The sequence below is a fragment of the Coregonus lavaretus genome (assembly GCF_964263955.1).
Source record: "Coregonus lavaretus genome assembly, chromosome: 9".
Taxonomy (NCBI): Eukaryota; Metazoa; Chordata; class Actinopteri; order Salmoniformes; family Salmonidae; genus Coregonus; species Coregonus lavaretus.
Window position 1 is genome coordinate 883,337 of NC_139996.1, and position 14,718 is coordinate 898,054.

The 14,718-nt window shown below is 42.7% G+C and overlaps 1 protein-coding gene across 1 annotated transcript; it reads right to left on the reverse strand.

Annotated features, from left to right (window-relative positions):
* Positions 1 to 2,736: 2,736 nt before the first annotated feature.
* commd4 (COMM domain containing 4) lies at positions 2,737 to 10,924 on the reverse strand. Its single transcript, XM_084168760.1, has 8 exons — positions 10,890 to 10,924; positions 10,532 to 10,603; positions 6,949 to 7,014; positions 6,826 to 6,865; positions 6,446 to 6,565; positions 5,691 to 5,771; positions 3,158 to 3,334; positions 2,737 to 3,047 (listed from the first exon to the last, which is right to left on the reverse strand). Exons 1-8 carry the CDS (start codon positions 10,890 to 10,892, stop codon positions 3,007 to 3,009), a joined length of 600 nt encoding a protein of 199 aa, XP_084024886.1. The 5' UTR covers positions 10,893 to 10,924; the 3' UTR covers positions 2,737 to 3,006.
* Positions 10,925 to 14,718: the final 3,794 nt, after the last annotated feature.

Consider the following 14,718-nt stretch of genomic DNA (forward strand, 5'->3'; position numbering starts at 1 on the left):
AGCTGATATTTTACCCTGTGGTGCTCCCTCCCAGTCTCCTCCCCTCCCCCTACGCTAGCAGCAGTAGGAGCTGATATTTTACCCTGTGGTGCTCCCTCCCAGTCTCCTCCTCCCCCCCCACACTAGCAGCAGTAGGAGCTGATATTTTACCCTGTGGTGCTCCCTCCCAGTCTCCACCTCCTCCCCCCCACACTAGCAGAAGTAGGAGCTGATATTTTACCCTGTGGTGCTCCCTCAGTCTCCACCTCCTCCCCCCCCGCTAGCAGCAGTAGGAGCTGATATTTTACCCTGTGGTGCTCCCTCCCAGTCTCCTCCTCCCCCCCCACACTAGCAGCAGTAGGAGCTGATATTTTACCCTGTGGTGCTCCCTCCCAGTCTCCACCTCCTCCCCCCCACACTAGCAGAAGTAGGAGCTGATATTTTACCCTGTGGTGCTCCCTCAGTCTCCTCCTGCCTCCCCTCACACTAGACCTGAAGTCCTACGGTACTATCCTATACCTGATGTCTTTCAGTACTATATCCTATACCTGATGTCTTACAGTACTATATCCTATACCTGATGTCTTACTGTACTATACTATATCCTATACCTGATGTCTTACAGTACTATATCCTATACCTGATGTCTTACAGTACTACATCCTATACCTGATGTCTTACAGTACTATATCCTATACCTGATGTCTTACTGTACTATACTATATCCTATACCTGATGTCTTACAGTACTATATCCTATACCTGATGTCTTACAGTACTACATCCTATACCTGATGTCTTACAGTACTATATCCTATACCTGATGTCTTACAGTACTATATCCTATACCTGATGTCTTTCAGTACTATATCCTATACCTGATGTCTTTCAGTACTACATCCTATACCTGATGTCTTACAGTACTATATCCTATACCTGATGTCTTACAGTACTATATCCTATACCTGATGTCTTACTGTACTATACTATATCCTATACCTGATGTCTTACAGTACTATATCCTATACCTGATGTCTTACAGTACTACATCCTATACCTGATGTCTTACAGTACTATATCCTATACCTGATGTCTTACAGTACTATATCCTATACCTGATGTCTTTCAGTACTATATCCTATACCTGATGTCTTTCAGTACTACATCCTATACCTGATGTCTTACAGTACTATATCCTATACCTGATGTCTTACAGTACTATATCCTATACCTGATGTCTTACAGTACTATATCCTATACCTGATGTCTTACAGTACTATATCCTATACCTGATGTCTTTCAGTACTATATCCTATACCTGATGTCTTTCAGTACTATATCCTATACCTGATGTCTTTCAGTACTATATCCTATACCTGATGTCTTACAGTACTATATCCTATACCTGATGTCTTACAGTACTATATCCTATACCTGATGTCTTACAGTACTATAATCTAATACGTATGGCTTCTGGTCTAACTAGTACCTACCGCCTGCTACTACTCAGGGCGGGGTCACTCTTCATGATGTATAGGCCGGGCAGGAAAAGGGGAACTCAGGGCTTTTGGTGACCTCTGATCTCAAATAACATTTTATTCATCACATGCTTCGTAAACAACAGGTGTAGACTAACAGTAAAATGCTTAGAGAAAACAACGCAGAGAGAAAGAAAATAGAGAAATAATAGAAAAGCAAAACACTTAATAATACAAGTAATAATAAAGATACAATGAGTAACTTGGCTATATACACGGGGTACCAGTAGCAATTCAATGTGCATGGATACGAAGTCTCTGTACAGGGCCAGTGAAGACCACCCCGCTACACATTCTGTTGACAAAGACTGGCCAGGTGCAGCTCTTGACCCTCAGGCATCCTGGTGATTCTGGAGAGACAGTGGTTCTGGAGACAGGGGGACCGAGAGAGACAGGGGATAGAGAGAGACAGGGGAGAGAGAGGACAGAAAGAGACAGAGAGACAGGTGAGGGACAGGGCGAGAGACTGGTGCAGAGAGACAGGAAACTGAGAGGGGCAGAGAGACATGAGTTTTAGGACACAGCATAGTATAGGCCTAACTATGCACATTACATGTTCAATTGTTTGGAGGGTACCATTTTAAAAAAGAGAGGCCTTGTGGCCACACATTTAATGAAATCATGTGTTGCAAAACAGCCGTTGTGGACAGTCACATTTTCAAACAGCCTACAATGAAGGCAACAATGTAACTTTCACGACTTTTTACACCAGCAGCGAGTGACAATGTCAGTAAAGTATCTGCACGAATGTATTTAATTTACGAATAAATTGCATTCTAGTCAATATCCAAACGTTGTGTGGACGCATGGAGGGTTGTGTTGTTACCAAACAAGTTGTGTAACCCGCTAACGTTAGCTAGTAGCTAGCTACGTTCATTATGCGTTATGCGTGCCAAACACAGCACTCACTTCCACAGTCTGGTAAATATACTTCGTGATTTGGAGATGTTTGGTTTTCCAGTGTATCTTCAATAAATATCAATGAACAATGTTTGCAATTGCAACAACGAACTTACGTGTGCTACTTCAGGAACTGCGACTCTCACATCAACTCAGTGATGCAACTTGGTCGGCCAGCAGCGATTCTTAAAAAGACCAATGGCTGCTGGAACATGTAGTTCCACACTTACCATCTGCGGTTCAACGTCACTAAATGTTACTAAAGAGGGTAAGTTCTCCTCTTACACATGTTTCAATTAACAAATTGCTAGTAGACCAAACATTTGTTAATTGTAAAGTTTTTATTTTATTTTCAAGAAAATAGATTAGTAGATTCGACGTGGACAAATGAGAAATACATCAACATATTTAATAACATTTAAAGAATAATAAACACATAATGTACAAAATACATTCAAAAAGATCATGGTCCACTCATCCTGTATGATATTCGGTCACAATGTCTGGCACTCTTGATTGACTTTCTCCTGATCCATTGACTGCATCATTATTCCTTTTCAGAGTATTTTCCATACCTTTAGAGTCTTGCTTCATTGTAGTGCATTCATCATGGCCTGTGCTTGTTTTAGTTCTGGGGGAAGCATAGAGACATTGAAAGCAGTGAAGCCCTCAGGATTCTAGTCCCATATTTGAGTAGATTTTTTTTATAACAACAGTATTAAGGGAACATCACACGCTCACCTGTCAGCAGCACTCTGAACTTGTCTGCAGACACAGAGACAATGGTGGTCTCTGTGGTTCCAGTCTCCGCCCCTTGGGCCTGGAGGCGGAGCTGCACCGTGGGCTCATTAACCTCCTGAAGCTCACTGGAGCTCAGCGTGTAGTCAACCCTCCAGGACACGCCCTCCAACCGACCCACTGAAACACAGCAATAATACATGGTTATACAGTTGAAGTCGGAGGTTTACATACACCTCAGCCAAATACATTTAAACTCAGTTTTTCACAATTCCTGACATTTAATCCTAGTAAAAATCCCCTGTCTTAGGTCAGTTAGGATCACCACTTTATTTTAAGAATGTGAAATGTCAGAATAATAGTAGAGAGAATGATTTATTTCAGCTTTTATTTATTTCATGACATTCCCAGTGGGTCAGAAGTTTACATACACTAAATAGATATTTGGTAGCATTGCCCTTAAATTGTTTAACTTGGGTCAAACATTTCGGGTAGCCTTCCACAAGCTTCCCACAATAAGTTGGGTGAATTTTGGCCCATTCCTCCTGACAGAGCTGGTGTAACTGAGTCAGGTTTGTAGGCCTCCTTAGTCGCACATGCTTTTCAGTTCTGCCCACACATTTGGGCTTTGTGATGGCCACGCCAATACCTTGACTTTGTTGTCCTTAAGCCATTTTGCCACAACTTTGGAAGTATGCTTGGGGTCATTGTCCATTTGGAAGACCCATTTGCGACCAAGCTTTAACTTCCTGACTGATGTCTTGAGATGTTGCTTCAATATATCCACATAATTTTCCTTCCTCATGATGCCATCTATTTTGTGAAGTGCACCAGTCCCTCCTGCAGCAAAGCACCCCCACAGCATGATGCTGCCACCCCCATGCTTCACGGTTGGGATGGTGTTAGGAGGTGGGAGCCGACTAGGTGAAAAATCTGTCGATGTGCCCTTAAGCAAGGCACTTAACCCTAAATTGCTCCTGTAAGTCGCTCTGGATAAGAGCGTCTGCTAAATGACTAAAATGTAAATGTAAAAATGTGTTCTTCGGCTTTGCAAGCCACCCCCTTTTTCCTCCAAACATAACGATGGTCATTATGGCCAAACAGTTCTATTTTTGTTTCATCAGACCAGAGGACATTTCTCCAAAAAGTACGATCTTTGTCCCCATATACAGATGCTAACTGTAGTCTGTCTTTTTTATGGCGGTTTTGGAGCAGTGGCTTCTTCCTTGCTGAGCGGCCTTTCAGGTTATGTCGATATAGGACTCGTTTTACTGTGGATATAGATACTTTTGTACCCGTTTCCTCCAGCATCTTCACAAGGTCCTTTGCTGTTGTTCTGGGATTGATTTGCACTTTTCGCACCAAAGTACATTCATCTCTAGGAGACAGAACGCGTCTCCTTCCTGAGCGGTATGATGGCTGCATGGTCCCATGGTGTTTATACTTGCGTACTATTGTTTGTACAGATGAACGTGGTACCTTCAGGCGTTTGGAAATTGCTCCCAAGGATGAACCAGACTTGTGGAGGTCTACAATTATTTTTCTAAGGTCTTGGCTGATTTCTTTTGATTTACCCATGATGTCAAGCAAAGAGGCACTGAGTTTGAAGGTAGGCCTTGAAATACATCCACAGGTACACCTCCAATTGACTCAAATGATGTCAATTAGCCTATCAGAAGCTTCTAAAGCCATGACATCATTTTCTATAGGAATTTTCCAAGCTGTTTAAAGGTACAGTCAACTTAGTGTATGTAAACTTCTGACCCACTGGAATTGTGATACAGTGAATTATAAGTGAAATAATCTGTCTGTAAACAATTGTTGGAAAAATTACTTGTGTCATGCACAAAGTAGATGTCCTAACCAACTTGACAAAACTATATATATATATATATATATTTTTTTTTTGTTTTAGTCATTTAGCAGACACTCTTATCCAGAGCGACTTACAGTTAGTGAATACATATATATATATATATTTTTTATACTGGCCCCCCGTGGGAATCGAACCCACAACCCTGGCGTTGCAAACGCCATGCTCTATCAACTGAGCTACATCCCTGCCGGCCATTCCCTCCCCTACCCTGGACGACGCTGGGCCAATTGTGCGCCGCCCATGAGTCTCCCGGTCGCGGCCGGCTGCGACAGAGCCTGGATTCGAACCAGGATCTCTAGTGGCACAGTTAGCACTGCGATGCAGTGCCTAAGACCACTGTGTCACTCAGGCGTGTGTGGAGTGGTTGAAAAACGAGTTTTAATGACTCCAACCTAAGTGTATGTAAACTTCCGACTTCAACTGTATGTACATAAATATGTTTATATTATCCATTGTCTGGAGCTCAGGGTGTAGTCAACCCTCTCGACGACCCACTGAAACACAGCACGAGAGACAATGCAGTGTAATAACACACAATGCAATACAAATATATGGTCCAATGACAATCTGAAATCTCTTTAGCCATCTTGTGTTACTCCCCCCAGAAAACATTTAGGTATTACGGTCTTCTTCAATCAAATGAAATGGTTGATAACTCACGTCTCAGACTGCTCTCCCTTAGTTTCTCCTGCAGGGCTGTGTGCTTGTCTTCATAGGATTTACAAAGTCCTGTGGTGTGTTCTACAAGACAAGATATACAGATGAGGAAAACCAAAAGTCCTGACTGACTATCACACCACACATCGTTTTGAGGGCTTGGAACATCATGACTATCACACCACACATCGTTTTGAGGGCTTGGAACATCATGACTATCACACCACATATCGTTTTGAGGGATTGGAACATCATGACTATCACACCACACATCGTTTTGAGGGCTTGGAACATCATGACTATCACACCACATATCGTTTTGAGGGATTGGAACATCATGACTATCACACCACACATCGTTTTGAGGGCTTGGAACATCATGACTATCACACCACACATTGTTTTGAGGGCTTGGAACATCATGACTATCACACCACATATCGTTTTGAGGGCTTGGAACATCATGACTATCACACCACACATCGTTTTGAGGGCTTGGAACATCATGACTATCACACCACACATCGTTTTGAGGGATTGGAACATCATGACTATCACACCACATATCGTTTTGAGGGATTGGAACATCCACAATGGAATGGAGACTTCTGTACGCATTCAAATATTATTACAATCCATGCATTCATAAATAAATAAATGAGCCTTTGCAGTGAGTGGTTGAAACAAACCCAGTACTTTAGGGTATTCTCACTATGAATGGCGATAGTATGACTAACTGTTATGGGAGACGACTGTACCTTTTGGGAGTCCCAACTGCTGCAGCTCACTGGAGAGAGATTCACTGTCCACATCATGTTTGGCTGCACGGGAGAGGATGAAGGTCAACACTGCTACACTGGCCTTGATATCTCCACTCTCTAGACATCACAAGACACACAGAATGGATGTTAAGTACAGAGCAGCATCATGCCTGTATTGCAGAGCAGCATCATGCCTGTATTGCATAGCAGCATCATGCCTGTATTGCAGAGCAGCATCATGCCTGTATTGCAGAGCAGCATCATGCCTGTATTGCAGAGCAGCATCATGCCTGTATTGCTTTTAGTGTTGAAGATGTCATTTGTTGCAGTTTGCATCAAAGTGTCAGCACGTTTTAAGAACAGAGAATTCAGCTTACCAAACTTTGCATCTGCAGTCAGCTTTGCAACTTTATCATACTGAAACAGACCAAAAAGAGAAAGGTCATTTTAAGACAATAAAAATCGCAGGCGACAACAGGTAGTTAATGGATGAGACTTACATCAATGCCCTCTCCCAGCAGATCCTTCAGCACCTGGACACAGAGGAGCTTCATCTTGACACTTGACTGTTGGGAACAGAGAGAAGACGTATCAGGGGATGATTTCTACTGCAGTCATATGTACAGGATACACATGGTTTACACCGTCCAACCAAATGCTTACTTGCAGGTTCCTTCTGGACAATTCAACAACAATAAGAAATAATAAAAGGTAAGAATATGAACACAGTAAATGTCTCAGTAGAATAGAATAGACATTTTAGCATCAGTATAATACAGGAAGGAACCATTTATAGAACAATATTTACACATGTTTTGGGGAAGGGGGGATTGGGGGGCAAATGTTTAAATAGTGAATTATTTAGTAATCATAATCATTGTCTGGTAGCAGCAGTTGTGATGTGTGTGTGGCATTAATGTATATGTGTGTGTGGATGTGTTTATGTCTGTGTGGGTGAGTGCATGTGTAAAGTGTGGAGAATCAGAGCAGGTGGTCAGTCCAGTTCAAGTGTTCAGCAGTCTGATGGCTTGTAGATAGACACTGTCTCTGAGCCTGTTGGTATCAGACCTCATGCTCCGGTACCGTCCGCCTGACGGTAAGGGAGTGAGCAGCCTGTGGCTGGGGTGTCTGGGGTACATGATGATGCTGCTGGTCTTCCTCAGGTACTATTTCCAGTAGATGTCCTGGATGGGTGGGAGCACGGTCCCAGTGATGTCCTGGATGGGTGGGAGCACGGTCCCAGTGATGTCCTGGATGGGTGGGAGCACGGTCCCAGTGATGTCCTGGATGGGTGGGAGCACGGTCCCAGTGATGTCCTGGATGGGTGGGAGCACGGTCCCAGTGATGTCCTGGATGGGTGGGAGCACGGTCCCAGTGATGTACTGGATGGGTGGGAGCACGGTCCCAGTGATCTCCTGGATGGGTGGGAGCACGGTCCCAGTGATGTCCTGGATGGGTGGGAGCACGGTCCCAGTGATGTCCTGGATGGGTGGGAGCACGGTCCCAGTGATGTACTGGATGGGTGGGAGCACGGTCCCAGTGATGTCCTGGATGGGTGGGAGCACGGTCCCAGTGATGTCCTGGATGGGTGGGAGCACGGTCCCAGTGATGTCCTGGATGGGTGAGAGCACGGTCCCAGTGATGTCCTGGGCCGTCTTCACCACCCACTGGATGGAGCAATTCCAGTACCAGGCCTTGCCTAAACGTCCGACTGTTACCATGGTTACTAGACGCAAGAGTCTCTAGAAGCCAGAATGTTGAGGTTAATTTACCGTTTGTCCTTTTTACCCTCCCATTTACATGCTGTTGGTCATTTTGCAGGAAGGTAGTGGAGATCAAATGTCCACAGTAAAGTATTGTTTATATAACTTTTTGTGGCGCCAGTAGGTTCTGTTCCTTGTATTTTCCATCTCCTGACTGATGATTTCACATGATGTACAATATGTAAATAGCCGAATGTAACCAAACTTGTGGACCAAAGCACGTTCCCTCCCAATCAGCTGGAAGTGCTTGTGAAATGTGCCAGCTGATTGCTTGGGACAACATTTGGTCTGTGCTTCAGTTAAACTCGGCCATTGTTGACATATTGTGCAAGTCGCTTGCATCAGCATTGAAAACACAAAACGGTGTACACTACCGGTCAAAAGTTTTAGAACACCTACTCATTCAAGGGTTTTTCTTAAATTTTACAATTTTCTACATTGTAGAATAATAGCGAAGACATCAAAACTATGAAATAACACATATGGAATCATGTTACCAAAAAAGTGTTAAATCAAATCAAAATATATTTTATATTTGAGATTCTTCAAATAGCCACCCTTCGCCTTGACAGTTTTGCACACTCTTGGCATTCTCTCAACCATCTTCACCTGGAATTACATTTACATTTTAGTCATTTAGCAGACGCTCTTATCCAGAGCGACTTACAGTTCGTTTTTTATTTTTCATACTGGCCCCCCTTGGGAATCGAACCCACAACCCTGGCGTTGCAAACGCCATGCTCTACCAACTGAGCTACATCCCTGGAATGCTTTTCCAACATTCTTGAAGGAGTTCCCACATATGCTGAGCACTTGTTGGCTGCTTTTCCTTCACTCTGCGGTCCGACTCATCCCAAACCATCTCAATTGGGTTGAGGTCGGGGGATTGTGGAGGCCAGGTCATCTGATGCAGCACTCCATCACTCTCCTTCTTGGTCAAATAGCCCTTACACAGCCTGGAGGTGTGTTGGGTCATTGTCCTTTTGAAAAACAAATGATAGTCTCACTAAGCCCAAACCAGATGGGATGGCGTATCGCTGCAGAATGCTGTTTAAGTGTGCCTTGAATTCTAAATAAATCACAGACAGTGTCACCAGCAAAGCACCCCCACACCATAACCCCTCCTTCTCCATTCTTTACGGTGGGAAATACACATGCAGAGATCATTCGTTCACCCACACGACACGGCGGTTGGAACCAAAAATCTCCCATTTGGACTCCAGACCAAATGACATATTTCCCACCAGTCTAATGTCCATTGCTCATGTTTCTTGGCCCAAGCAGGTCTTTTCTTCTTATTGGTGACCTTTAGTAATGGTTTCTTTGCAGAAATTCAACCATGGAGGCCTGATTCACGCAGTCTCCTCTGAACAGTTGATGTGTCTGTTACTTGAACTCTGTGAAGCATTTATTTGGGCTGCAATTTCTGAGGCTGGTAACTCTACTGAACTTATCCTCTGCAGCAGAGGTAACTCTGGGTCTTCCATTCCTGTGGCAGGCCTCATGAGAGCCAGTTTCATCATAGCGCTTGATGGTTTTTGAGACTGCACTTGAAGAAACTTTCAAAGTTCATGACATTTTCCGTATTGACTGACCTTCATGTCTTAAAATAATGATGGACTGTCGTTTCTCTTTGCTTATTTGAGCTGTTCTTGCATAATATAGACTTGGTCTTTTACCAAATAGGGCTATCTTCTGTATACCCCCCCTACCTTGTCACAACACAACTGATTGGCTCAAATGCATTAAGAAGGGAAAGAATCCATAAATTAACTTAAGAAAGCTCACCTGTTAATTGAAATTCATTCCAGGTGACTACCTCAGGAAGCTGGTTGAGAGAATGCCAAGAGTGTGCAAAGCTGTCATCAAGGCAAAGGGTGGCTATTGGAAGAATCTCAAATATAAAAAAATACTTTGATTTGTTTAACACTTTTTTGGTTACTAAATGATTCCATATGTGTTATTTCATAGTTTTGATGTCTTCACTATTATTCTACAATGTAGAAAATAGTAAAAATAAAGAAAAACCCTGGAATGATTAGGTGTTCAAATACTTTTGACCAGTAGTGTACAGACCAGTTTACTGAAAGTCGGGTTAATAACATTGATCTGTGGATATTTTGTCTCAGGTGACCTCCTACATATGGACAAATTAGCAGACAACAGTTAAAGTACGTTCAAATGAAGTTTTTCAACATTCTGACTTGTGATGGGTCTGTTAACAAAAAGTGAACCTACATATTAGAGACGAGTCATCCACTCTTGGATTCGTAGAGGCTATAAAAGGCCGTGATACAACCAGTCAGGGCGATAAACTTACTATTTTCGCCAAAGTGCTGATTTCGGCAAGAACCCAGTCTGGGCAGTCCAAATCCCCACAAAACCGGAATCTCTAGAAACAGTAACAACAATTTGCACAATGTTATGTTTGCTGGTTGTGCGTGTAATGAACACTGACACTTTTATTTCCTTGGCAGCTAAAAGCTGGCTAGCTAACTTAGCTAACAAGCGACTGAGTGATTGTTTTTAACCAGCAAAACGTGAGCATTTCTTGTCTTGTCCAGACGGATCAACATGCTATCTATCAAATGCTCAGATGTAGTAATGGTAGGAAACACAATATACACAATGGGTCACTTTATCGAAATAAATAGTTAGCTAGAAAGACGAGCGTTTACCATGTTAGCAGTAGACCTAGTGTCATGTGATGGGACCAAACCATTGTACCCAGAGTTTAGGGGACGTGGCGGGGCATACCACCCCGACGCTGTGCCAAGGGGGGTAAAGTAGTAACCCATTATTTCCTACTCAGACTGACTGAATAATATGCCATAATATGAATGAGCCAATGTACTCGTTTCCACGTTCATCATGATTCCAAGGCTGCGGGATATTGCCGTCATGGCAACACTAAGGAATTATTGCATTTTATTCTTTCTAGGATACATTTGCCATTTACCCTAGGTGTGAGGGACGTACCAAGACTCATTTTAAGACAAGATAAGTGTTTTGTGTTGACTGTCTGTCTACTGCACCTGTTTTTTTTTTTTTTACTGCAACAACGTAGCAAGGAAGGCTTTCAAGTCTTTGAAATATGCAACCGTTCTGATGCAAGGTGTCAACATGATGCTATAACATATATATATATATATATATATATATATATATATATATAGATATATATATATATAGATAGATACAGTACCAGTCAAAAGTTTAGACACGCCTACTCATTCAAGGGTTTTTCTTTATTTTTACTATTTTCTACATCAAAATTATGAAATAACACATATGGAATCATGTAGTAACCAAAAAAGTGTTAAACAAATCAAAATATATTTGATTTGATGACAGCTTTGCACACTATTGTTATTCTCTCAACCAGCTTCACCTGGAATGTTTTTCCAACAGTCTTGAAGGAGTTCCCACATATGCTGAGCACTTGTTGGCTGCTTTTCCTTCACTCTGCGGTCCAACTCATCCCAAACCATCTCAATTGGATTGAGGGCGGGCGATTGTGGAGGCCAGGTCATCTGATGCAGCACTCCATCACTCTCCTTCTTGGTCAAATAGTCCTTACACAGCCTGGAGGTGTGTTGGGTCATTGTCCTGTTGAAAAACAAATGATAGTCACACTAAGCGCAAACCAGATGGGATGGCGTATCGCTGCAGAATGCTGTAGTAGCCATGCTGATTAAGTGTGCCTTGAATTCTAAATAAATCACTGACAGTGTCACCAGCAAAGCACCCCCACACCATCACACCTCCTCCTCCATGCTTCACGGTGGGAACCACACATGCAGAGATCATCCGTTCACCTACTCTGCGTCTCACAAAGACACAGCGGTTGGAACCAAAAATCTGAAATTTGGACTCATCAGACCAAAGGACAGATTTCCACCGGTCTAATGTCCATTGCTCATGTTTCTTGGCCCAAGCAAGTCTCTTCTTCCTATTGGTGACCTTTAGTAGTGGTTTCTTTGCAGCAATTCGACCATGAAGGCCTGATTCACGCAGTCTCCTCTGCACAGTTGATGTTGAGATGTCTGTTACTTGAACTTATTTGGGCTGCAATTTCTGAAGCTGGTAACTCTAATGAATTTATCCTCTGCAGCAGAGGCAACTCTGGATCTTCCATTCCTGTGGCGGTCCTCATGAGAGCCAGTTTCATCATAGCGCTTGATGGTTTTTGTGAATGCACTTGAAGAAACGTTCAAAGTTATTGACATTTTCTGGATTGACTGACCTTCATGTCTTAAGTAATGATGGACTGTCGTTTCTCTTTGCTTATTTGAGATGTTCTTGCCATAATATGGACTTGGTCTTTTACCAAATAGGGCTATCTTCTGTATACCCCCCCTACCTTGTCACAACAGAACTGATTGGGTCAAACGCATTAAGAATTAAAGAAATTCCACAAATTAACTTTTAACAAGGCACACCTATTAATTGAAATGCATTCCAGGTGACTACCTCATGCAGCATTCATGGTCGAATTGCTGCAAAGAAACCACTGGTTGAGAGAATGCCAAGAGTGTGCAAAGCTGTCATCAAGGCAAAGGGTGGCTACAATACACAAAAAAATTAAAATTATGCACGTAAGTCGCTTTGGATAAAAGCGTCTGCTAAATGGCATATTATTATTATTATATTACTTTGAAGAGTCTCAAATATAAAATGTATTTTGATTTGTTTAACACTTTTTTGGTTACTACATGATTCCACGTGTGTAATTTCATAGTTGTGATGTCTTCACTATTATTCTACAATGTAAAAAATTGTAAAAATAAAGAAAAACCCTGGAATGAGTAGGTGTGTCCAAACCTTTGAGTGGTACTGTATACACAGTGCCTTTGGAAATAATTCAGACCCCTTGACGTTTTCCACATTTTGTTGCGTTAACAGCCTTATTGTAAAATATATTAAATTGTTTTTTTCCCTCATCAATCTACTCACAATACCCCATAATGAGAAAGCAATTTTTTTTGCTGAATTATAAAAAATAAAATACGAAAATATACATTTACAAAATTATTCAGACCCTTTACTCAGTACTTTGTTGAAGCACCTTTGGCAGTGAATACAGCCTTGAGTCTTCTTGGGTATGATGCTACAAGCTTGGCACACCTGTATTTGGGGAGTTTCTCCCATTCTTCTCTGCAGATCCTCTCAAGCTCTGTCAGGTTGGATGGGGAGCGTTGCTGCACAGCTATTTTCAGGTCTCTCCAGAGATGTTCGATCGGGTTCAAGTCTGGGCACTGGCTGGGCCACTCAAGGACATTCAGAGACTTGTCCGAAGCCACTCCTGCGTTGTCTTGGCTGTGTGCTTAGGGTCGTTGACCTGTTGGAAAGTGAACCTTTGCGCTCTGAAGCAGGTTTTCATCAAGGATCTCTCTGTACTTTGCTCCATTCATCTTTGCCTCGATCCTGACTAGTCTTCCAGTCCCTGCCGCTGAAAAACATCCCCACAGCATGATGCTGCCACCACCATGCTTCACTGTAGGGATGGTGCCAGGTTTCCTCCAGACGTAACGCTTGGCATTCAGGCCAAAGAGTTCAATCTTGGTTTCATTAGACCAGAGAATCTTGTTTCTCATGATCTGAGAGTCTTTAGGTGCCTTTTGGCAAACTCCAAACGGGCTGTCATGTGCCTTTTACTGAGGAGTGGCTTCTGTCTGGCCACTCTACCATAAAGGCCTGATTGGTGGAATACTGCAGAGATGGTTGTCCTTCTGGAAGGTTCTCCCATCTCTACGGAGGAACTCTAGAGTTCTGTCAGAGTGAACATTGGGTTCTTGGTCACCTCCCTGACCAAGGCCCTTCTCCCCCGATTGCTCAGTTTGGCCAGGCGGCCAGCTCTAGGAAGAGTCTTGGTTTTTCCAAACTTCTTCCATGTAAGAATGATGGAGGCCACTGTGTTCTTGGGGACCATCAATGCTGCAGACATGTTTTGGTACCCTTCCCCAAATCTGTGCCTCGACACAATCCTGTCTCAGAGCTCTAAGTACAATTACTTCGACATCATGGCTTGGTTTTTGCTCTGACATGCACTGTCAACTGTGGGCCCTTATATACAGTTGAAGTCGGAAGTTTACATACACCTCAGCCAAATACATTTAAACTCAGTTTTTCACAATTCCTGACATTTAATCCTAGTAAAAATCCCCTGTCTTAGGTCAGTTAGGATCACCACTTTATTTTAAGAATGTGAAATGTCAGAATAATAGTAGAGAGAATGATTTATTTCAGCTTTTATTTATTTCATCACATTCCCAGTGGGTCAGAAGTTTACATACACTCAATTGATATTAGGTAGCACTGCCTTTAAATTGTTTAACTTGGGTCAAACGTTTCGGGTAGCCTTCCACAAGCTTCCCACAATAAGTTAGGTTAATTTTGGCCCATTCCTCCTAAAAGAGCTGGTGTAACTGAGTCAGGTTTGTAGGCCTCCTTGCTCGCACATGCTTTTCAGTTCTGCCCACACATTTGGGCTTTGTGATGGCCACG